The following is a 25000-nucleotide window of genomic DNA, read 5'->3' as shown; positions in this document are numbered from 1 at the left end:
GCCTTTTCGCACTTGATATTTTTCATGCAACTATAAGAGAGAGAGAGAGAGAGAGAGAGAGAGGCTTCTGATTTTCCTACTTCGCAGAACTTATAACAGATATCAATAACGCTTGCATTTTAGCTTGTAGTGTAACCCAGGAGTTGAGATATCTTTTATAATCATGAGCTTTGTTTGTGGCCATGTGTCTGTGAATTATTTAGCTTCTCAGAATTAGAAGGACGCTATTTTTATATACACAAAATATACAACTCTTTAAATACGAGACAGTTGGCAACACGACTTTAGGCAGTTGTTACGTGAACAGGAAATCCCCACGACAGACGTAAGGATATTAGATAATTTCTTTTCACCTTGAAAATCTTGATCCATTAGAGTTAACGAGGAATTTCTCTTCTTTGAACCCGAAGCGAAATAGGAAAAGCAGTCGTGGCCTCTGATAATAGTGGGGTAACTGGCAACTCTCATATACCGCCAGCTAAGGGTATATATTTGGTAATAGTTCTGGCCATTTTAACAGACAGCTTAGGACTTTCAGATCCTTTAAAGGTCCATCTGCTGCAGAGTCCAGTTCAGGTAAGACATAAATTATTCTATTAGGTAAAATAGAATCTATTAATAAACTGTGAGAGGTTTATCGTATATTGTGTTTTTACGACGAGTCCCATGTACAAACACACACACACACATATATGTATACACACACACACACACACACACACACACACACACACATATATATATATATATATATATATATATATATATATATATATATATATTTATATATATAAAATCGTTACTCCTTCTCTTGTACCTCCCTTCGCATTTTGTTAAGAAATAACTTTTTATTATATCTTAATCTGAGTCTGTTTTCAATTCTGTTGTTCTTTTAAGCTTCATAATGGGACACATGGGCCTGAACCGTCAGTAAAATAAATTATATTAAAGGGCTTTGGTATCTCTCCACCCTCCAATGCTATATATATATATATATATATATATATATATATATATATATATATATATATATATATATATATATATATATATATATATATATATATATATATATATATATATATATATATATATATATATATATATATATATATATATATATATATATATATATATATATATATATATATATATATATATATATATATATATATATATATATATATATATATTATATGAAAGGGCTGATAATATTCCAGAAACTTTAATTGAAAGGTACAGAAGGCTAATATAACCTGGAAGAAAATTAATGAATTCTTCATAGTCCTTTAAAGAGAAGATAGCATATTGTTCGAATTCCAAACCTGCAAACACATCTTTCTTCCCCCTACTATAGGTCCAGACCACAGAGATGGTGAAAATGGGATTATTTCCAGCCGTGCTTCTCGTCACTCTGTTTGCCATCATCAGCACATCAGAGGCCAGTCCTGGGGCAACTGGTCAAAGTAAGAAACAGCATCTTGTTTTTGAGGAATTGTAGCTGCTGTCGAATGTTAATATAGTATCCCATTATGTATTTTCAAATTTTATACATTTGTCCTGAATATGTTAGAATATCATTGTAGATTCACAATCTTTTATAAGTGAGCTAACATGTCTATGAATACTTTGACTGATTTAAGCAACATTACCGAACATTTCTTTCTCTTCAGGTTGCATCAATCGAGTATGCACTCTTCAATACAGTCCCATATGTGGCAGTGACGGAACGACATATCCCAATCAGTGCTTCTTCAACCAGGCGAAGAGATGCGAAAATCCTAGGCTGAGGATTCGTTGCTATGGAGAATGCCATAAATGTAAGTTTCCCTGAGGTATCTAATATTTATCCCATTCACAGTGACCTAAGTCATACTTTATGTATGTTTCGTACGTTAATTATCTGTGGTTATTATAAATTAGAAAACGACAATAATGATCTGTGTACACAGAAAGTCAACAAATGTCTAGAGTAAGAGCGATCAGATGTTTTGCAATTGTATAGAGATTGGAGTGACAAGAGGTATAGAATGAAAATGAAGATGCTTTTAATCAATTCTACTATAAGTTTACTTTTCCTTCTACAGGTAGAACTTAATGATTGACAGAAGGTCTTCATTAACAATGGAAGAAATAGTTGTATAGATAATACATAAAGCCACTGTATCATCTATGTAAACCTTCCTTCAAGTATGCCACTGTAGACTTGCCTAAGAATTCTTCCATGGAATATCTACACCATTCATTGAATTTGTTATCACGGAAGTATGGTATCATTTGTGAAAAAACGATGAATAAAACATGCATCCAATATTCAGTTATAAACTGTTATTTCCCTTTACATACGTATTAGTGGGTATCAGCAAATGGTTGAATTGACCCTTAAACCACTTGTCAATAAGGTGATTATTAGTTTCAGCCTATTGAGATTTCTTCCATATTACCAATACTGAACATAGGTGGGAGCGTCTGAAGACAGAGTTTCAATGGGAACAATCAATAACCAATATATTTCTTAATTTACGGACAACCAAAGTTATAGGCAGGACTAAATATTTAGCTACAAAGTAGGAAACTTTCAAACGCATTTACTATGTCGCACTACCATAATTAATTGAAAGAATATAAGTCTGACTATTTTATGCATGAAGAATGGTTACCTACGCATGTTATTGGAAACATCCACTGTGCACTGATGTTTGCTCTAATCCTTATGACCATGAAACATCCATTTAATGACGTGAAAATGCTGTATAGAATATTGGTAGTAAGTATCGATACCTTAATTTTTTTGACCTAGGAACTGTTAGAGGTTTGGGGTGCAAATAACATAAACTGAAAAACAAAAAGGCGCTTAATGAAGAGTTTGTGGGAGGAAATGCCTCCTAATTAGTAAATAAGCCAACTTGTCTTAACCCATAATCAATCGTTTTCATCCTTAACTTTCTAACGTAAAATTGTCTCCTACATTAACTTTTGCTTCAACTAGAAAATGGTCAGCTATACATCCAGCCACCCCATCTGCTCACTATCATTTCCGTGAATTCATTCTTCCACCTTTGCGTTTGTGCTTATGAAATCCATTTATAAAAAAAAACTTTTATGCTAAAGCTTTTCCATTCTCATTTATCCTAAGAAATAGAGACCCGACCACAGCGCCATCTCTTTCTTAATTACATACTTATGCATTTAAATCACCTGGAACAACTACTCTTTCATGCAGCAAAGATCCACGTGTGCTGTTTTACCTTTTCTCAGTGTCTCCTGGATGCATAGTCCAGAACTGTAACCGAGTCCTGGAACCTTCCCTGTAAAAACTAACCATAGAATCGGCTTGAAAATAATTTTATTGTTTCCACCCCCAAATTACCTGTAGGGGACTTCATTGAACTAAACTAACCTAACCCAACCTAACCTAACTTAACCTAGCATAACTTAGGGGCATGAAAAAAAAAAAAACACACACACACACAAGGGCTGGTTCATACAAGTGTATATCTCAGGAATTTGTTTCCCGAATATAACAATCTCCACCCCTCATTCACCCCTGACACAATCACTCTTTGTTCCTCCAGGCAGTGAATACAATTAGGATACGTTATATGCCTTTAGATATTATGCCTAAATGAAATAAATTGCATTCTCAAAATACGATACTTTGTCCTTTGGGTGCTTTTATTGGCACTTTTTTTCAAGAAAATATTTTGGACAACATATCTTATTAACGCTATCTCCATAAGTTATCTTCTATTCATTCTCTGAGTTACATATCCTAGGGGTCCCATGATACAGATATTGTAAAAAAAAGATAATTTTTGGAACACACACACACACACACACACACACACACACACATATATATATATATATATATATATATATATATATATATATATATATATATATATATATATATCCAGTCAGCAATATCACAGTATTTCAGAGGGTTTCGTGATACATCTTAGTAGAATATCATAGTTTATTTAAGAAACGTGTTTCGCACACACAAAAACACGGTGCATCATCAGTCTGTGAAAATAAAAACAATTACATTATAAAAGGAATTCACAATAAATAAAAAAAAAGATTACACCATTAAAATACTGTAAAATTTAAAAGTTAAAGATTTTAAAACAAGGCAAAAGAACCAAGAGAGAAAGAACTAAAAACACCAACCATCCAGGCTAATAGAGAGAAGGAATGGCAAACTTTGGCGTTCCAAACAAGACGACAGCTATGCCAGATACAAAGGTGAAACCGTAGAGTTACTGTTCAATGAAGGAACCAGCATTTTAATGAGTAAGGACTCTCGTATAACCAATAATGGAGAAGTGCTGTTTCAAGACTTCTATTTTACTGAATGATTTTTAATATTTGAGAATTCTGGTTGCTTAAGTCTCTGACCTGTACGAAAACTGTAACCTATGTGACTGCAATGAACTCACCTGCAGTAACCTTTGGTTAATACTACGTTTATGATTTTGAGAACTACATCTTTAGGATAGGAATTTCTCTGAAAAAAAGTTTAATAAAAAATCTATTTTATTATGAAAAATGTGCCAGTTAGAAGAGTATTTCAATGCTCTATGAACTAGGGTGTAAATAGTGTTTAATTTAAAAGTATTTTGACAAGAACTGTAATAGTTGTTGGCTAGTCCTGTATATGTCTTTTTTCTATAAACTGCTGTGAAGAATTCAGAGTTAATTCTTTCGACATTAATATCTAAGAATGGTAAACTGTCATTGCTCTCCGTTTCCATCGTAAACTGAACACTTGAGTGTCGTTGATTAATGTATTGTAAAAACTGTGCACACTGCTATGGATATTTAAAAAGTGCAAAAGTGTCATCTACATATCTTCTATAATAAGCTGGATTAACAGAAGACTCACGTTGACCGAAAAATTTTGTTTCTACGTCCGACATAAAAAAGTTAGCAAATATAGAACCTAAAGGTGATCCCATGGCAACTCCATCGACCTGCGAATAGAGTTGCTGGTTAAAAACAAACATAGAATCTTGTACAGCAAGCTCCAGAAATTGTTTAAAAGTAGACTTATTAAAACCGTAGAACAGTTTCGTTATTGGTAAAAATCTTATACAAAATTATATCTATCGTTTCATTCAATGGTACATTAGTAAAGAGAGATTCGACGTCAAAGCTAACCATAAAATATTCACCATCTTGGTTGACAATTTGTTGTTGAAATTCGTATCCATTGTTTAAAGTACATTCGTTTAAACTAAAATCAGAGAGCAAGCTGGCTAAAAATTTAGAAATAGAGAAGGATGGGCTATTATATGCGGCCATAATGGGTCTAACAGGAGTATTAGGTTTATGAATTTTTGGTAAACCGTATAGGATACTAAAGAAAGAACCAGTAACAAATAGTTTATGATAAGTAGTATCATTTATGATGTTATCATTTTTTATTTTTCTTAGAAATCTATTAATTCTGTCCTCTCTTTTATATATATTGAGAAAGTTGGGTTCACCATGAGATTGAAATTTTGTAGTTTCAGATAATATGTGTTGCATTTTTTCAATATAATAATTTTTGTTAAGGATAGCTACACCTTTACCCTTATCAGGTTTGCAGATAACTATGTCTTCACGTTTTTTCAGGGACAAGAGTACTATATTTAAGTCATTTTTTTCTATAGAAGGGTGTCCAAGTTGTTTTTTGATTAGCATAAGTTTTATGTATCAAAGCCGACATTTTCTGTTGCAAATTACCCATGTTCTTAACATAGAAAATGTCGGCTTTGATACAGAAAACATACCTGCAAGAAACTTATTGATGCCACTAAAGCAATTGCTTTTAATAACGAATATATATATATATATATATATATATATATATATATATATATATATATATATATATATATGATAACTGTGTGGTTACAAGTGACTATTTATTTATCAATTCAAGCGGTTTGGTATGGCAACTAGCTCACGAGTGAAGGAAAGAGAGAGGGAGAGAGAGAGAGAGAGAGAGAGGATACTACTGGTTATTACCGGATCTGTGGCCACGGTTCGGCGGCTTCTGGAATTTTCCTACTTATGGGAATTTACAACCGAGTCTAATAACACCTATTTTATAACTCCTGGTTTAACCCACGAGTTCGAATGTCTTTCATAATCATTGAGTATTTAGGGCCATAAGTCTGTGAATTATTTGACTCACTGAATGGACAGCGCTTTAAATACGAGGTCAGACGACTGATATATACACTCGTATTAAAATATGATTTTGGGAAACCGTCATATTTACGGGATATCCCATGACAAACTTACGAATGATCACAAATCTCTTCTGACCTTGGGAACCGTAACACCAGGCGAAGAATATTGCTGTGCTCGTAACCCGGACCACAATAGGTAAGCCAGTCGTCGGGCGGGGGCCGGGGGCGGGGTATGGTGATAATATCGGATAACTGGCAACTCTCCTGAACACCACTAAAGGATATATAAGTGAATATTGTAGCTAGTTTCATCAGTCAGGTCAAGACACCCAATTTGGAGGCACAGGATATCTGAAATCTCTTCTTCTGTGGCACATTACAGTTTAGGTAAGACAAAATTTTTTTTTTAATAAATAGGGATATATTTGAGCTCACACGAGATTAATTATGAATTATTTTGGTTCTTTAAAAACACAACCAAGTACACACTCATGTATATGCATATATATATATATATATATATATTATATATATATATATATATATATATATATATATATATATATATATATATATATATATATATATATATATATACACATAATATAGTTCTGGAAATATTAAAGACAAAAAGTTTCTTTACTATCGAAATAACGTTATTAACCCGTTTGGTAATATGCTATTAAAAAAGGCTAGAAAATCAAAAGTAAATATGGAAACGCATTTGAACTAATTGTGACGGCAGCCTTTTAGTCTTTGAAAAAACGCACACACACACACACACACACACACACACACACACACATATATATATATATATATATATATATATATATATATATATATATATATATATATAATATATATATATATATATTTCATAGCAAACCTATAACTACTTATATCTTCTCTCAATAGATTCAGATCGCAAAGATGGTGAAAACGGTAATATTATCAGGCGTGCTTCTCGTCACTCTGTTTGCCATCATCGGCACATCAGAGGCCGGTCCTCGCAAACCTGATCCAGGTAAGACAGTTTCTTGTTTTCTGAAGTAGAGGGATTTGATCACTAATTCATTACTATTTTTTCATCAGCGTTTAAAAATTTATTAGCCTGATTTTTTTAGGGATGACGGTAAATATACCGAACATAATATCGTTTATCTTGGTTCTGATTGGTTGAGGTATTGTAGGGTCAAGGGTTGATATATTTTGACTTTGCATACTTTCAGATACTGTACCATCGTCATGAGTATCCAAGAATGCCATATGTCATACTAACTTTACTCGGTATCATTTTTGAACAACAAGACTAGAAATACTATTACAAATAGTACGAATTTATAATTATAATTTTTTGCCTTACAGAGTGTGGTAACATATTTTGCCCATTACACGTCGACCCCGTTTGTGGCAGCAATGGCAAGACGTACTCAAACGGCTGCTTCTTAAGTATCGCGCAGAGATGCGAAAATCGAAATATAAAGTTTCGATGCCAAGGAGAGTGCAGCCAGTGTAAGTTACATTTCATTGTTCAGTGTTAGAACTACCTGAAGTTGAGAATTTATGCATGGAAATTTTGTTAATTATCTTTTGCCGTTGAAACTGGAAAGTGACGACAATATTTTTTTGCAACAAAAAAGTCAACAAATGACTAAAGTGAGAACGTTGAGATGGTGAGGACACTTTTACTGTCCATTAATACATTGGGAATTAAAGCCATATTATATACTTCAATGCAGACCAAAAAAGGGGAGAGAACTAATTTGACTTGAATATAAGAATCTCATGAATTGCATTCATTTTATCATCGCTAATTCTCAAGCAGCTTAAGTAACTCCAGAGCTCGTGAGTATATGAAACTTTCCCTGTTATAAGTTCACGCCTTTATCGACCCTGTGAAATTCCTTAGTGATTACAAATAAATGAAGTAGTGAACAGTCAATGAACTGTTGAAATGTATTTGCTCATTCATCAATTTCCTATGAATTTATTCATTCATACTTTCATTTCATTAATCAGTTCCCTTTTCGTCAGTTTATTCAAACCCTCATAGGATAATATTTTGTAATATATTTCTTTTTTCTTTTACAGGTCGTCATTGAGTGACAAGCAGTCTGTATTAAAAGTGGAAGAAATAACTTAAAAGAGGATCTATAAAGTCAACTGTATCCTTGATGTAATTCCTCAAGTATGTCAATATAGATTTGACTTAAATTTCTTACATCAAATATCTGTACCTTTCATTAAATCAATTATCACTGAAGCATAGCATCATTTATGAAAAAAAAGCATTTTAAAACCTTCGATAAAACCCAATTCTGTTTTAATTTCCCTTGTAATTATTCATGGATTTTAGTAAAAACGAACTTACAAATAACCACGCTTTAAGGGTGATTGCTATCAGAGTAAATTCTTAGTTCTTTAATCGAAATTACATGGAAATTAGTAGCACATATTTAGAGGAGGCTGTTGATGTAAAGAGAAAGCATAATTTTGTTAAGTTTTATGAATGAATGAAAAGAAATTATTAAGTAAATTTTAGCTATCTCAATTATACCGTTGAACTTGTTTTCTTACAAACATCGAATGCTCTAAATTTTCTAAAAAATAAATTTTTCTTGTACATAGAAAAGAGCAGAGTTTAAAATCCTTACGAAAATGACCTAGGACATAGTTATGGCTTAGGGGCTTCTGATGTGAGAGAGAGAGAGAGAGAGAGAGAGAGAGAGAGAGAGAGAGAGAGAGAGAGAGAATTGAACTGGTCATTACCGGATTGGTCACGGTCTTTTTGATGGCCGAGACCCCCAATTAATTGCCCAATATGGTTCCATAACCCCTTTGCTTAAGTACACTAAAAATTTATTTGTTGACAATATACAAACTTAATATAATTAGTTTAATACATATTTTAAGTATGAATAGCTAGGAATAGAACATACAAGAATATAAAAAAGCATTTATAATTTTATATAGTTATTCATTTACAAAATGTACCCATGTATACACTGACATTAAAATCAAATATATATAAATATCCAGAGGTCAAGTCCCATAACATACCCCAGCATATGGCTTTCATATCCCCTGTTAAGAACCTCTGGTCTAGAGGCTTCTGGAAAGGGCAAGGTCGAAAAATTCCTACGATAATATAAGGACCATGCCAAAGGAACCAGTTGTGGCTTAGAGGCCTTGATGAGCTCACCTTTACTCCACCACCCACCCGCAATCACACCCCATCTTCCACCTTTGTGAACCTGAATCACTTAGAGATAACAATTTAGGAACAAAACTCAGCAGGCGAGATACAATTGTCTTCTTAGAAGCCGGATGATTATAGGAAAAGCAGCCGTGCAGTTGTGGGGCAACATTCAAGCATCGCCAGAACCGGGTATATAAGTGGTGATGATTCTGATCAATTTAACAGTCAGGTTGAGATACTGACGGTAAAACTTGGTGTTTGCTATATGTTTCTCCTTGCACATACCAGTTTAGGTATGACAATTTTTTTTTTTTTTTAATTAACGTGGACATTTGGTACTCCGGTATTCAGATATCAGTTACTGGTTTATTACAAACATACGTACGTACACACACACACATGTTCACCAATTGAGCGGATGATGTCGAACCTGGTGACAATTTAAAGGGGTATTTATGGCTTAATATCCACGAATTAAAATGCCATATTGTGTGAATTAGAGACAATAATATGCACAGCAGGTTCGAAATCAGCTCATAGCGTAGAGGATTAGTCAAGTGTCTGTTTCTATATGAAAACCTTCTTTTTCTCTACAGAATCAGACGGCAGAGATGGTGAAAATGGGATTATTGTCAGCCGTGCTTTTAGTCTCTGTTTGCCATATTCAGCTCATCAGAAGCAAGTCCTGGCAAAATTGATCCAGGTAAAACACAACATCTTGTTTTTGCGAAATTGCAGCTGTCTGTAGTAAATGTAATATAACATTATATATTCACAAATACTGTAATTTTGTTATGAATATCCAAGGTTATCATACTGGTATGATATCGCTGACAAGTCTATAAATACTTTGAGAATAACAGTGTTTGACATTTCTTCTGCTTCAGTTTGCATCGATCGAATCTGCACTCTTGAACTCTTCCCCATCTGTGGCAGCGATGGAAACTCATACGACAACTTGTGCTTATTCAACCTTGAGAAGAGGTGCAGCAATCCTAAGCTTACTATTCGATGCCATGGCGAATGCAACCAGTGTAAGTTTTCCTCCAGTATTTAGTCCATTTAGTTCTTTTTATATTCACGTAAATCGTGATACTAGACGAATGATTAAAGGGAGTGCAATGAGATGGTCTGCATGGGTGGAGAGAATGACAAGAAATGATTAAAACTTTACTGGAGATTTCAATGCTATTTAGAAAGTGATCAAGTATTGCGATAATGCATATATTATTTCACAAGATGTGAAATTACTAGAGATTTCAATGCTATTTACAAAGTGGTCAAGTATCGCGATATACATATATTATTTCACAAGGGATGAAATTACCCAATGATTCATCAGTTTGCCCATGAATTTATATATTCATAAATTTACTTACTTATTCAACTCTATTCATTCATAATACATTTCATTTAACCTCTACAGGTGGATAACAGCAATGGAAGAAATAGTTCAAAGAACAATACTTGAAATCAACTGTAATCCTTCAAGTATTTTATTGTAAACTTGCCTAAGGTTTCTTCCACGAGTGCTTGTACACTTCTTTGAATGCATCATTCTGAAGCATTGTATCATGTACTGAAACATTAATAAAAACCAATATAAAAAACTCAATGTTTATTTACATTTTCCTGTAAGCATTTATGAATTTTATTAAAGAGATGAATTTGCAGATAACCGTGCTAAAGAATGATTGTATTCAGAGTTACCGTTGGATTCATTTAACAAAATTACATTGGAATTAGGCACACATATTTGAAGTGAGTCATTCATGTGAAAATAAATCATTTTGATAATGCTTTGTGAATAAAATAAAAGCGACACTTAAGTAATATTTAGCCTTCTCACTTATGAATACTTTTGTAATTGTTTTTTTTTTTAACAAACTAAGAATATTATGTGTATTATAAATATCAAGTCTTTATGTACATAAGAATAGGTGAAGTTGATAAACTCATTCCAAAATATGACGACCATGACTTAGCAACTCGTTCTGGCTTAGGAGCTTTTAACTCTCCCCCTCACATTCACCTCCTCTCCCACACCCCACAACCTGAAAGCAAGATTATCACCTTTATAAATAAGGGGGAGAGTTTGGTGGGGAGATGGACTTATATACAATCAAGCATCTATCCAGACCTCTAGCTTACTCGGGGGTACATGCTGAAATCTACCGTCAAATAGACTGTTGCTTCACCAACGAAAATTAAAATATATATGCTATATCTTATTAGAAATTATTTTTCGGTAACTGTTTAACATGCATATTATTTATTTTTTTATTTTCATTCTAATAATAGATCATGAATATCCTATCCTAAAATTCCTGTATCTTAACGTCAACACGAAACACGTTTTCCAGACGTTTCTAGGCTCTCTACCTCCCAAAAAAGAAAAGCAACAACAACAACAAAGTAGTTGCAGGATTACTCCCCGAGTAAGCGACAAGTATTATTTACGCTTAGGAACTGGACATCCAACAACATCACCATCTCTTTATCTAACCCACATTTTTGCATTTAAATCACCTAGCGCAACCAGCGTGTCATGCTTCCTAGATCTAGCAAGGCTTACATTTAAACACTTTTATTCTCATGTGTATTTTTTCTCCTGTTTATTGAAGTGACATTCTGCAGCTTCCTCTTTGATTTCCTGGTAATGAACAAAAGAAAACAGGATATACATATGCCGTTATAGGTTTGGCCCAAAGGAAAATAAGTGCATTCTCAATATGGGATATTATATTATCTTATTTTCAGTAATGCTATTTCTAAAAAAAAAAAATTAAATTGCTTTTTGATTACAAGCCATAATTATATTCAATTTTTTAACAATATAGAAAAGCCTATCAAGACCTTTTTCTTCCCTAACTGGTGTTCTTAGCGTTAATTTAGAAAAAAAGAATATTTCGGACAAGCTGGATTAATATTCCATCCAGTTCCGTTACCTCATTTTTATGTGTTCTAGTTTATAATATATTCCGGGGTCAAAGAAGTAAACAAAATATATCATAGATGGTTTTATATTATTGGAGTGGGTTGTATAGAGAGTACTAACTCCAATAATGGTTTTCATTTTTTTCTTTCGAGATGTGATGTACACATACATATACACCAGCATACTCAGACACAAAAACACACATACCCATGCAAGTATGTGTACGCTCTCGTGTGTATATTTTTTCACCTTTCATTTGATCTTGCTTAGAACAGAATGCCAGCTAACTCAGAAGAAGAAGAAGAAGAAAAAGGAGAGAGAGAGAGAGAGAGAGAGAGAGAGAGAGAGAGAGAATTCACCTGGCTATTACCGAATCTGTAGCCATGATGCGTCAGCTTCTGGAATGTTCCTGATTTTTTTTATAACCAAGATATATAATCGAGTTTTATAACACCCTCGAGTTCAGATATCTTTCATAATGACGAGATATATCTATGACATCAGTTTGTGAATTGCAAAGCCTATTAAAATTAATAGACTTGGGTTTTAGCTTATACAAAACGACGCTGTAAATGGGAGGTCAGGCGACTGATGCATGTTGTCGCTCCAGACAAACCTGGGTAATTGGAAACTCATGCATCGCCAACGCCTTCTATATAACCGGCATTAATTTGAGTATACTCCGCAGTGAAGTCGAGTCACTCACTTTAGCACCACTACGCGTTCCTTTACGGTTCTTCTGTGATTCATCTCGGATCAGGTAAAACAAAAATTTATGTATTTAATTTTTTTTTTTTTTTTTAAGAATGGGTGATATGACCGTGCGCTCAGGAATTCAGTCGTGAATTATTGCATCTTTGAAAAGAGAAGCACGTGCACACACACACACACACACATATATAAGTGTGTTTCCTCAAACTTTAAGGGCTGATGTCACAGATAAGATAAATGCATTTATATATTTTCTTGATTTATTATTTTTTACAGTATAATTTTTATTAGAGGGGTTAATAAACTCATTTCCACATTAAGTGATATCTGTTGCTCAGTACTTGAGGGGAATATATACATATAGATATATATATATATATATATATATATATATATATATATATATATATATATATATATATATATATATATATATATATATATATATATATAGATCATATATATATATATATATATATCTATATATATATCTATATATATATATATATATATATAGTATATATATATGTATATATATATATATATATATATATATATATATATATATATATATATACAATATACATATATATATTTACGGGGATCTATATAAAAAAAATATATAATATATTATATATATATATAGTATATATATATTATAATATATTTTTTTTTTTTTTTATATATATCTTATATATATATACACATATATATATATATATATATATATATATATATATATATATATATATATATATATCTTCTTCCCCAGCTTTTTTTTCCCATTTTATATGGGGTCGCCGTTTCGGATGAGCCGTTTCCCATCTATTTCTATCTTGCACTTCTGCCTCATCAATTCCCTTCTCATGTAAAATCTCCTCTCACACAGTCCTTCCTCTCTTTCTTGGTCTCCCTCTCTTTCTTCTTCCTTGCACCTCCACTCCCCATAGTATGTCTCCCATCGTGGTCCTCATCTCTCCTCAACAGGTGTCCATACCATCTCAGCCTCCCTCCTGCACTTTCTTTTGATACTTCCACCACCTTAGTTGACCCCTTATGTAGTCATTTCTGATCCTATCCACTCTTGTTACCCCAGACATCCACCTAAGCATTCTCATTTCTGCCACATCCATCTTCTTCTGCTCTGCTTTTCTCATGCTTGCTGTTTCCGTACCATACAGCATTGCTGTTCTTACCACCGTCTTGTGAAATTTTCCTTTTAACCTAAGCGGGCACTCTTTTGTCACAAAGAACAATCCCGAGGCCGCTCTCCAGTTGTTCCAAGCCTGCCTGTACCCGATGTTTTACTTCTTCTTCCATACTTCCTCCAGCGTTAACAAAGATCCCAAATACTTAAACTTATCAACTCTCCTTATTTGCTCTCCACCAAGCTGAATACTTTCTCTATCATCCCCCTCAGTGGTGGTACACATATTCTGTCTTGGATCTACTTATTCTCATTCCTCTGTCCTCCAGTACTTGTCTCCATCTTTCCAATTTCACTTCCAGATCTCCCTGCTCTCGCACACAGAACAATATCATCCGCATACAATATGTTTCATGGTACTGTCTCCCTTACTTCCTCTATTATAACATCCATCACTATGTTAAAGATAATGGGCTCAGAGCCGACCCCTGGTGTAATCCTACTCTCACCTCAAACCTTCTGTCTCCCCAACACTGCTCCTCACTCTGGTAAATACATTCCGGTACATCTCTTGTATCAATCGCACATACGTTCTCTGGCACCATCTTCTCCCTCAGGCTCCTCCATACCTCTTGTCTCGGGACTCTGTCATAAGCCTTTTCAAGGTCCAATGAATACCATATGTAGGTCCCTTTTGTCTTTCCCCGAATTTCTCCCATTATTTGCCTCAGACAAAATATACCATCTGTTGTTCCCCTTCCCTTCATAAATCCCATCTGCTCTTTACCTATTTGTACTTCTTCTCTCAGTCTAGCATCTATCATCCTTTCCAGTATCTTCAAAGTGTGGGACATCAATTTAATGCCCCTATAATTACCCACACTCTTGACATCGCCTTTCCCTTTAAAAATTGGGATCAATATACTCCCACGCCACTCATTTGGTATCTTTTCCTGTTCAAGGATCTTTATCATAAGATCGTACAGTAATATCCACTCCTTCATCTCCTAATGCTTTTCCTCCATGCCTCCACCGGGATCATGTCTGGTCCGGTTGCCTTCCCATTCTTCATCTTCTTCAGTGCATTTAGTACCTCTTGCCTAGAAAACCTCATTACCATGCCAATGTTTCACTTGCCCATCCTCTCTATTAGTCTATTATTTTCTTCATTTAACAACTGTTCGAAATATTCTTTCCATCTCTTCACAATGTCTTCCTCCTTTCTAAGCACTACACCCTCTTGATTCTTTATTAATTGTTTGATGTGTGTTATATCTTTGGTGCTCTTATTTCCTAGCCTTTGATAGCTTCATCATCTTCTTTAATCCTTCCTTTGTCCCAGCTCCATTATACACACTCATCATACGACTTTGCTTTAGCTTGGGCTACCACCTTTTTCACCACCTTGTTTTTCTCTCTGTACCTATTTCTGTCTTCCACTGACTGTGACTCTTCCCATCTTTTCTTGCCTCCTTCTTATCTTTTACTACTTTCCTCAATGTCTTCATCCCACCACCAACTATCCTTTTCTTCCCATATGATACCAGTATGGTCTCTCCTAGCAGCTCCTTTCCATGCCTTCTTATTACTGCTGCATTTCGTGCCCACCCCCATTCTTGAACATCTTCAATCCCTATATCAATATCCTCCAAAACCCTCCTCTTAAACTCTCTCTTCTTATCCCCTTCCTTCTGTAATTCGTACCATTTAATTTTCCTTATCCCTTTAGCTTTGGGTTTTTCTTTCCCTTTTCAACTTCAAGTCCATACATAGCAGCCTGTGTTTGGGGGGCTACATGGTCGCCTGGAATAACTTTGCAGTTCTTGACCTCCACCAGATTTATCCTTTTATACAAGAAATAGTCTATCTGGGAGAATCTTCCCCCACTCCTATATGTTATTAGGTGTTCCCTTTTCCTTCTCAAAAATGTGTTTTACTATTGCCATGTAGAATGACACAGCAAAGTCCACTACACTCTCTCCTTCTGGGTTTCTCTCCCCAATTCCATGGCCCCCATGCACCCGCCCAATCGCCTCATTTTCACTTCCGACATGGCCATTCAAATCTGCCCCAACTATCACCCTCTCATGCTCTTCCAGTTCTTGCATTATTCCATCCATGTCTCTCAGAAATTTCCCTTCTCTTCTTCTGTGCAACCAACTTGTGGTGCATATGCGCTTATAATATTCAGAATCTCTCCTCCATAACATATCTTCAATCTGATGATACGGTCATTCTTTCTATGCACTTCTATTACCGAGTTCTTTAGTTCACTAGACAGTACTATGCCAACTCCATTTCTACCTTGTTTATTTGCTCCACTATAATATAGCTTATATCCATCTCCCAACTCTTTAGCTTTATTTCCTTTCCACCGCGTTTCTTGCACACACACAACATCTACTTTCTTTTCTCTCATCAAGTCAGCCAATTCCTCTACCTCTCCCAGTCATGGACCCAACATTTAGCTGACATACTCTGAACCCAATGTGAGCTCGCTTCTTAGCTGCACCCGCTCCTGATGCAGTAGCCCTCGCCTTACCACAGAGTAGGGCGATGTCTCTGTGCGTCGTTTACGGAGTACGCCCTAGCATTACCTCTTTCCATATTTCGGCTCATTCCATTTTTGGTTTTGGCACAGATTTTTACAGCCGGATGCCCTTCCTGACACCAACCCTCCCTATTTATCCGGGCTTGGGACCGGCACCCATAAGGACTTGGTTGCCCCCCCAGGTGGCTAGGTTTTATATATATATATATATATATATATATATATATATATATATATATATATATATATATATATATATATATATATATATATATATATATATATATATATATATAACATATATATATATATATATATATATATATATATATATATATATATATATATATATATATATATATATATATATATATAGATATATCACAGATATTGGTTCAAGGCATTTTAATTAAAAATCGAGGTTAAAAGATTAATAAAAACTTGTAAGAAACCAAGAATTAATATGGAAGAAAACTTCAAATTCAAAATTATTTGTACGTGCTAACACTATAACTATTTCTATTTTTTCTCCACCGCAAGAATGGTGAAGATGGGATTACTATCAGCTGGGCTTCTCGTCACTCTGTTTGCTATCATCGGTACATCACAGGCCCAATCCGGGGCAATTCATACGTGTGATCCAGGTAAAATTCAGCCTTTTCTTTAAAAAAAATGGAGGGATTTCATAATTGACTGAATTTTTATTTATTTTGTATCAGTGTTTAACAATAATACGTATGAGAATGTTTAAAAGTCTATAATAGTTTTGGTCTTTTTTCTTAGAGATGACGGTAAGTATACCCGACCGATATCGTCTATTATGATCGTGATTGGTTGAGGTACTTTAGCAGTCGACAGTGAATATAATATCTAAGATTATACTTTCATATATAATGCACCATTGCTATGAATATCCAAGAATGTCATTTTAGCTTTACTATCTCCCATAATTTAAGTAAGAACACTAGAAATACTGATACTGCGTAGGAGTAAGAATTATTATTAAATAGTTTTTACTGTACAGTTTGCGGTAACATAGCATGCACAGCCGACTACAGCCCCGTTTGTGGCACTGATGGGAAGACGTACTCTAACGGCTGCCACTTAATTATCGCGCAGAGATGTGAAGATTCAAGTCTAAGGGAGTATTGCTAGGGAAGATGTGGGGAATGTAAGTTTCTCATCATAGATTCAATATTAAGCCTGTTTAGAAATATCTGAAGTTGAGAATTTGTACAAGCTAATTTTATAAATGATCTGTTTCTCGTATGGGTATTGAAATGAGAAAGTGACAACAATGGTTTTAGCATCGTTAAAGTGAACAAATGACTTAAGTGAGATGTTTGAATGGTCAGCCTTTGTTGGGAGGATTTTGAGAAAAAAGACTGGCAATGAGTGAAAATGAAACCAATTTGACTGTGAGGGTACTATTACTACCCATTACTATATTGGAAATTAAAGAAGTCACTGTAGGATATCTACTTGGCGTTCTGACTACCATGGTCACAGCCTCGTCCATATTGGAGACTTTAATGCAGACCAAAAAAAGAAATATTCAGATTTTATTTTATTTGAATAATCTCATAAGTTCCATTCATTTTATCCTCTAATTTTTAAACAACCTAAATAACTTCAGAGCTCCTAAATATATGAGACTTTCCAGTCATAATTTCATGTCTTTATCAACATTATAAACTGCCCTGGGGTGATTATAGATTTGTGAAACAGTAGACAGTTAATGAAATGTTCAAATGTATCTGTTCTTATGAATTTATTCATTCATACTTTTCATTTACTTATCCAGTTCGTATTTAACCAGTTTATTCAAATTCCTTGTTATTCATCCAGTCTTAATATATTTATCTTTTCTTCTGCAGGTGGATATGAGTGAGTCTTCATTAACATTGGAAAAAACAGTTTCATAAATATACTTTCATTACCTGTAGGAGAAATTGTTTAAAAATACACCAGGTGAACTGCATCATTGATGTACTCTTTCAAGAATTTCATTGTGAACTTGCATCATTTTTCTACCTTGAAATATCTGTACCTTGAATTTATGTTTTTTATAGCATTGTATTATCTATTAAATGAAAACATATAAAGCCTACTTTAAAATCCACATCTATATTTCTAATTCCCTTTAAATATTAATAAGTTTCAGTACATGGATGAATATGCAAATAACCACCCACAAAATACTGCTGATTAAGGTTACTTTTGGTACCCTTAACTGAAATCATAAGTAAATCAGGAGCACATTATTTGAAATCAGCCATTAGTGAGGAGAAAGCATAATTTTGGCAAATATTTTGAATGGAATAACATTAATGAAGAAATTACTGGAGGCCCTCTCTTGGCATTAGACTCATTTACTGGAAACTATGGCTATTCTGAATGTTAATTTAAGTTACTAGTAATATAAATTATACATTTGAAAGGGTAAAGACTCAGCAATGATATTATTGTTCTGGTTATAATCTAGACTTAGACATAGATACTCTGACTCGTATAAAACTGAATTGCAATTCTTTTTCTTAAATATTTTTCAATTATTTTATCTGTTTGTACTTCACTTGACGTCCTTATCAATAATAACAAGGTCTTTCGTTTAAAATGACGTGACACCATTTATACTGGTGTGTGAATTTGGTGTAAATATTATTCACACACACACACAAGTATATATATATATATATATATATATATATATATATATATATATATATATATATATATATATATATATATATATATATATATTTACATATATATATATGTATATCTATATATATATATATATCATATATATATATATATATATATATATATATACATATATATATATATATATATATATCTATATATGTATATATATATATATATATATATATATATATATATATATATATATATATATATATATATATATATATATATATATATATATATATATAATATATATATATATATATATATATATATATATATATATATATATATATATATATATATGTATATATATATATATATATATATATATATATATATATATATATATATCTATATTTAGACATATATATGATATATATATCTATATATTATATATATATATATATATATATATATATATATATATATATATATATATATATGAATAACTTGATCACGAAGTATATAAAACGTGATGCTATGTATAAACAAAGGTTTTTTGCCACGAAGGAAAAAATGAAAAAAGCGAGATAGCCAAGTACTTCCGGTCTATTCGGACCCTTTACTGAGGTCAAACTGATTTTACAAAGAACAACACAGTCAAAAAGCTTAATATACAAACTGACACTACCAGATTAGCCTTAAGGGCGATTTTCACTCTACAGAAAGGAGGAGTCGCCAGAGGATAGCCACACCTTGAAGGATACCCGCAGTAATCAAGTGATTCTGCCAGAAAACAGTAACATTTTGAAAAAAACATGGGAGCATATACAATTTAATATCATGATTTTTTTACAAAAAATTTTCCCAACAAAAATTATTATTAATGAAAAGACGAAAGAAAATATAAAATATATATATATCGAGCAGAGAAAAGAGGGCGAGAGAATATTGAACCAGAGAGAGAGAGAAGAGAGAGAGGAGAGAGAGAGAGAGAGAGAGAGAGAGAGAGAGAGAAATCATAGCTATATACATGTGGGACTATTTATTAGTTGTTCATTTATTTTGAAACCTTCATAAACATCTTACAAATATATGGGTCCAAATGGTACATTCCCAGACTAAGATTTAGGTTGTTTTTATTAGTGATTTGTATAATTGCCGATTCCATAAATTTCTTGAAACATAATCTTTAGATCTAGCAATTACCGAGGTATCACCCCAATTAATACAATGAGATTTTTTCACTCAGATGGATAAACAGTGCATTTGAAGTCTGGGCTGTTCTAACTGAATACATATGCTGCTTAATCCGAACACATAAATTTTTACTAGACTGACCAACGTAAAAACGATGGGGCAATCCTTACAAGGAATTTTGTAATGATGTTGTTATTTGTTATGGGACTATTCTTAATTAGCATATCTTTAATGGTATTGTTATAAGAGAACACTACATTAACATTAAACCATTTAAATATTGATTTTATGGTTTCAAATCCACGAAAATAAGGTAAGCTAAGTACATTTTTATGCATTTCTTTTTCATTAATAGCAACATTATAAAACTTTTTGTGAGCTTTTTGATAACATAAATCAATTAAATGAGGTGGGTAGCAGAGATCGTTTCCTATCTCTTTTATGTATTCTATTTCTTGGTCCAGATATTGTGGACTCGTGATACGCAAAGCACATAGGAACATAGAAGATTGAAATTTTAATAATAGTTAAGATGGTGGCCAGCATAAAAATGTACATATGTTAGATTATTTGTGGGTTTTCTATAAATACTGAATTTGCATTGGAAAGATTCTAAGAAAGGGATGACATTGTTATTTTCAATTTCAACAGTGAATTTTATGGATGGCACTAAATTATTCAATTTAGACAGTAAATCTTTTACATGATACCACCAGGTAAGACTACTAAGATATCATCGACATATCGGTACCATTTTAAGGGGATAAGTGTGATATTCGGAAGGTGTTGTCTCTCAAAAAATTCCATATATAAGTTTGAAAGGAGAGGTGATAAAGGATTACCCATGGCCATACCAAATATTTTGTTAGTAATATTCTCCATTAAAAATAAATCTGCAATCACAAATACATAACTTAATTAAGGAGGAAATTAGTGACTAACGGAGAAAGGCAATTCATGCAGTACAAGTTCATTACTTAAATATTCTAGCACAGAGTCAATAGGGACTTTTGTAAACAAAGAACATACATCAAAACTGACGAAAATATTGCTAGGATTTAGTACAATGTTATTTAATTTTTCCACAAGATCAAGAGAATTCCGGATGTGTGAATTAGATACAGTTCCTAGTAGCGGGGACAACAGAGTAGTAAGATATTTAGATAGTTTATAAGCAATTGATCCTACAGTACTAATAATTGGGCGCATAGGTTTGTTTTGTTTTCCTTATAAGTTTTGACTAGGCCATTATATAAGGTAATGAGGGACACTTTACAATTAACTGACACAAAAGTTTCTTTTTATCTTTAAGAATTTGTTTGATATTGATATTAAAGTTTTTTATTACTTGGTCCAACGGGTTTTTTGCGAGTTTTCTGTAGGTTATTTCATCCTCTAGTAAAGTATGCATGCGTGATATGTAGTCAGTTTTGTCAAGAACCACCCTAAACTATTCAATTTATCAGCCTTGGTAATGTGTAAGCTATTATCATTCTTCAATTCTTTTAAACTTTTTCTGTAGCGAGCGGGGAAGTTATTTTTCATGGTGGGCATACGTAGCACTATATGTCATGCCTTTGATAATGTCTAAATGATTTTGTGGTGGAGGTCAGTATTTTTTCAAACTTATATAGAGATGTCGCTATTGATAAAGCTGAGGGTTTGTTACAAATGAAGAAAGACAGCCCAAAGCCTAATGCGTGCACTGCATTATCACTTATTTGTTTGCTCGGTAATTGCTAGATCTAATGATTATGATTCAAGAAATTTACTGGAATCGGCAATTATACAAATCACTAATAAAAACAACCTAACCAAATCTTAGTCTGGGAATGTACCCTTTGGTTTGGACCCATATATTTGTAAGATGTTTATGAAGGACCTCAAAATAAATGAACAACTAATAATTAGTCCACATGTATATAGTTTTATTCTTTCTCTCTCTCTCTCTCTCTCTCTCATCTCTCTCTCTCTCTCTCTCTCTCTCTCTGGTTCGATATTCTCTCTCCCTCTTTCTCTTGCTACGATATATATATATATTTATATTTTCTTTCGTCTTTTCATTAATAATAATTTTGTTGGGAAAATTTTTGTAAAACTTCATGATATAAAATTGTATATGCTCCCGTGTTTTTTTCAAAATGTACTGTTTTCTGGAAGAATCATTCCTTGATTTACTGCGGTATCCTTCAAGGTGTGGCTAGCCTCCCTGGCGACTCCTCCTTTCTGTAGAGTGAAAATCGCCCTTCTGGTGGCTAATCTGGTAGTGTCAGTTTGTACATTAAGCCTTCTTTTGACTGTGTGTTTTTTTGTAAAATCAGTTTGGCCTCAGTAAAGGGTCCGAATAGGACTGAAAGTACTTGGCTATCTCGCTTTTTCATTTATATATATATATATATATATATATATATATATATGTATATATATATATATATATATATATATATATATATATATATATATATATATATATATATATATATATATATGTGTGTGTTTGTGTGTGTGTGTGTGTGTGTGCGTGGTGTTTATATTGCCTTTCTTTGTCTTTACAATGATTTTTGTTCCTCTTCGTGAGTTATTTATGCATTATTCAGTATCTTTTCATTACTATTTTTCACATTAAGTAGTCTCTCTCTCTCTCTCTCTCTCTCTCTCTCTCTCTCTCTCTCTCTCTCTCTCTCTCTCTGAGAAATATAGTAACTCAGAATGTGAACTAATAGCGGTAGAATTTGAATCTGAAAAAATTATGAACATAGTAATATATACACTCCTAATATAAAGAGTTTGACTTAATAATAAAAATTGGATGATATATGTAGAAATCACAAGGACTGGACTATTCTCCTATCTGGAGACTTCAACTTTCCTTTCGTAGACTGGAAAGAACGAATAGGAGATTGTGGATGTACTTATACATATAAAAAAGAGAGTAATAGTAGTGCAGAAGATAAGAGGCAATTCGAAAAGCTATTAGATATGCTACTAGAATACAACATTCAACAAATAAATCACCTGCCAACAAGAAAGGAAAATACTTTAGACCTAGTATTTGTGAACGAGATGAATTATGTTTAAAGAAATAATAGTTTATAATGCGAGTATTTCAGACCATAATGTCATAGAATTAACAGTCCATTCCAAAGCAAGTGAAAACAGAGATAAGCAAGAAATGAAAAAGTGGGAAGGATATGGAAAATACAACTTCTACAGTAAAAATATAAAATGGTCAGAAATAAATGAAGAATTAAACAAAGATTGATAATATTTTCGTAAGTGATGACATAAAGGTAAATACGGAGATATTATATAAAATATTAGATGAAAAATAGTGGATATATATCGAAGAAGAAAAAGTAACATCAGTCATGCATACCAAGAGACAGAAGGATCTTGTTCCAGAAAATCAGAAAGTGGAAAAAAGAAAGGTCTGGCAAAAAAAAAAATGCATGGAAAGTTATAGAACTAAAAAGTAAGATAGAAAATGCAGAACAAAAGATTATACAATCAAAAGAAAATGAAAACGGGACTTGGAAGAAAAAACCCTATTAAATATCAAGCAAAATCCCAAACTATTATACTCATAGCGAAGAAGATGAATAAAAGAAGAATAGAAATAGGCCCTCTAAGAATTGAAGGGAGATTAACGAATGAAAAAAAAGGAATTTGCAACATACGGCAGAAAACGATATAAGAGAGAATTCACCCCTAGAATAGATAATGAAGATAATGATATAGAAGTAAGGGATGAAAAATAGTGAATATTTAGCTGAAATAGATATTAATGAAGCTGAAGATTGTGCAGGCTATTAATGAATTAAAAATGGAGCTGCTGCAGGGCCTGATGGAATTCCTGCTATTTTGTTAAAGAAAGTAGTTTCATTCTATCGCAAAAGCCACTTGCAATATTATTAAGACAAAGTGTAGATACAGGCAAGATTTTATGATGAGCACAAATTAGCATATATTACCCCTACTTTCAAAAGTGGATCAAGACTAGAGGCAAGTAATTATAGGCCTGTGAGTCTAACATCACATATTATGAAAGTGTATGAAAGGGTAATGAAGAAAAATATTATGAAACATTTAATAAAAAAATAATTTGTTAATAAAGGACAACATGGTTTCGTACCCGGAAAAAGTACACAAACCCACTGTTAGTCCACTGTGAGAACATATTCAAAAATATGAAAAGCGGAAATGAAACAGATGTGGTTTATTTAGACTTTGCAAAAGCTTTTGATAAAGTAGACCATAGTATATTAGCGAAGAAAATTAGAAACACAATATCGTGGATAAAGTAGGAAGATGGTTAAAAGAATTTTTACACAACAGAAAACAGATAGTTATTGCAAACGACGAGAAATCGGATGAAGCCAAGGTAATATCCGGTGTGCCGCAAGGTACGGTG

General features: G+C 33.0%; 3 protein-coding genes across 3 annotated transcripts; all 3 read left to right on the top strand.

The window, feature by feature from the left end:
• The first annotated feature begins 521 nt into the window (after positions 1-521).
• Positions 522-2298, top strand: LOC135194922 (turripeptide Ici9.1-like). Its single transcript, XM_064221123.1, has 4 exons — positions 522-576; positions 1358-1466; positions 1674-1820; positions 2088-2298. The coding sequence occupies exons 2-4, from the start codon at positions 1373-1375 to the stop codon at positions 2096-2098; spliced, it is 252 nt and encodes an 83-aa protein (XP_064077193.1). The 5' UTR covers positions 522-576; positions 1358-1372; the 3' UTR covers positions 2099-2298.
• A 4142-nt stretch (positions 2299-6440) lies between these two features.
• On the top strand, positions 6441-8765 carry LOC135194921 (PI-actitoxin-Avd5a-like). Its single transcript, XM_064221121.1, has 4 exons — positions 6441-6575; positions 7107-7215; positions 7557-7703; positions 8283-8765. The coding sequence occupies exons 2-4, from the start codon at positions 7122-7124 to the stop codon at positions 8291-8293; spliced, it is 252 nt and encodes an 83-aa protein (XP_064077191.1). The 5' UTR covers positions 6441-6575; positions 7107-7121; the 3' UTR covers positions 8294-8765.
• A 753-nt stretch (positions 8766-9518) lies between these two features.
• On the top strand, positions 9519-10982 carry LOC135226681 (uncharacterized). The gene is made up of 4 exons (XM_064266390.1): positions 9519-9579; positions 9987-10093; positions 10278-10424; positions 10817-10982. The coding sequence occupies exons 1-4, from the start codon at positions 9519-9521 to the stop codon at positions 10859-10861; spliced, it is 360 nt and encodes a 119-aa protein (XP_064122460.1). The 3' UTR covers positions 10862-10982.
• Positions 10983-25000: the final 14018 nt, after the last annotated feature.

The sequence above is a fragment of the Macrobrachium nipponense genome, chromosome 15, assembly GCF_015104395.2.
Source record: "Macrobrachium nipponense isolate FS-2020 chromosome 15, ASM1510439v2, whole genome shotgun sequence".
NCBI classification, from domain to species: Eukaryota; Metazoa; Arthropoda; class Malacostraca; order Decapoda; family Palaemonidae; genus Macrobrachium; species Macrobrachium nipponense.
Note: the sequence above shows the minus strand (reverse complement) of the source record. Positions and strands in the feature narration are given on the sequence as shown.

Bases quoted from the DNA above. Each gene is read 5' to 3' on its own strand.
- LOC135194921 (XM_064221121.1), top strand. From the start codon at position 7,122: ATGGTGAAAACGGTAATATTATCAGGCGTGCTTCTCGTCACTCTGTTT. The intron at 7,216-7,556 runs GTAAGACAGTTT...TTTGCCTTACAG, and splicing joins TCCTCGCAAACCTGATCCAG to AGTGTGGTAACATATTTTGC.
- LOC135226681 (XM_064266390.1), top strand. From the start codon at position 9,519: ATGATTATAGGAAAAGCAGCCGTGCAGTTGTGGGGCAACATTCAAGCA. The intron at 9,580-9,986 runs GTATATAAGTGG...TTTTCTCTACAG, and splicing joins TCAAGCATCGCCAGAACCGG to AATCAGACGGCAGAGATGGT. The intron at 10,425-10,816 runs GTAAGTTTTCCT...TAACCTCTACAG, and splicing joins CCATGGCGAATGCAACCAGT to GTGGATAACAGCAATGGAAG.
- LOC135194922 (XM_064221123.1), top strand. From the start codon at position 1,373: ATGGTGAAAATGGGATTATTTCCAGCCGTGCTTCTCGTCACTCTGTTT. The intron at 1,467-1,673 runs GTAAGAAACAGC...CTTTCTCTTCAG, and splicing joins TCCTGGGGCAACTGGTCAAA to GTTGCATCAATCGAGTATGC.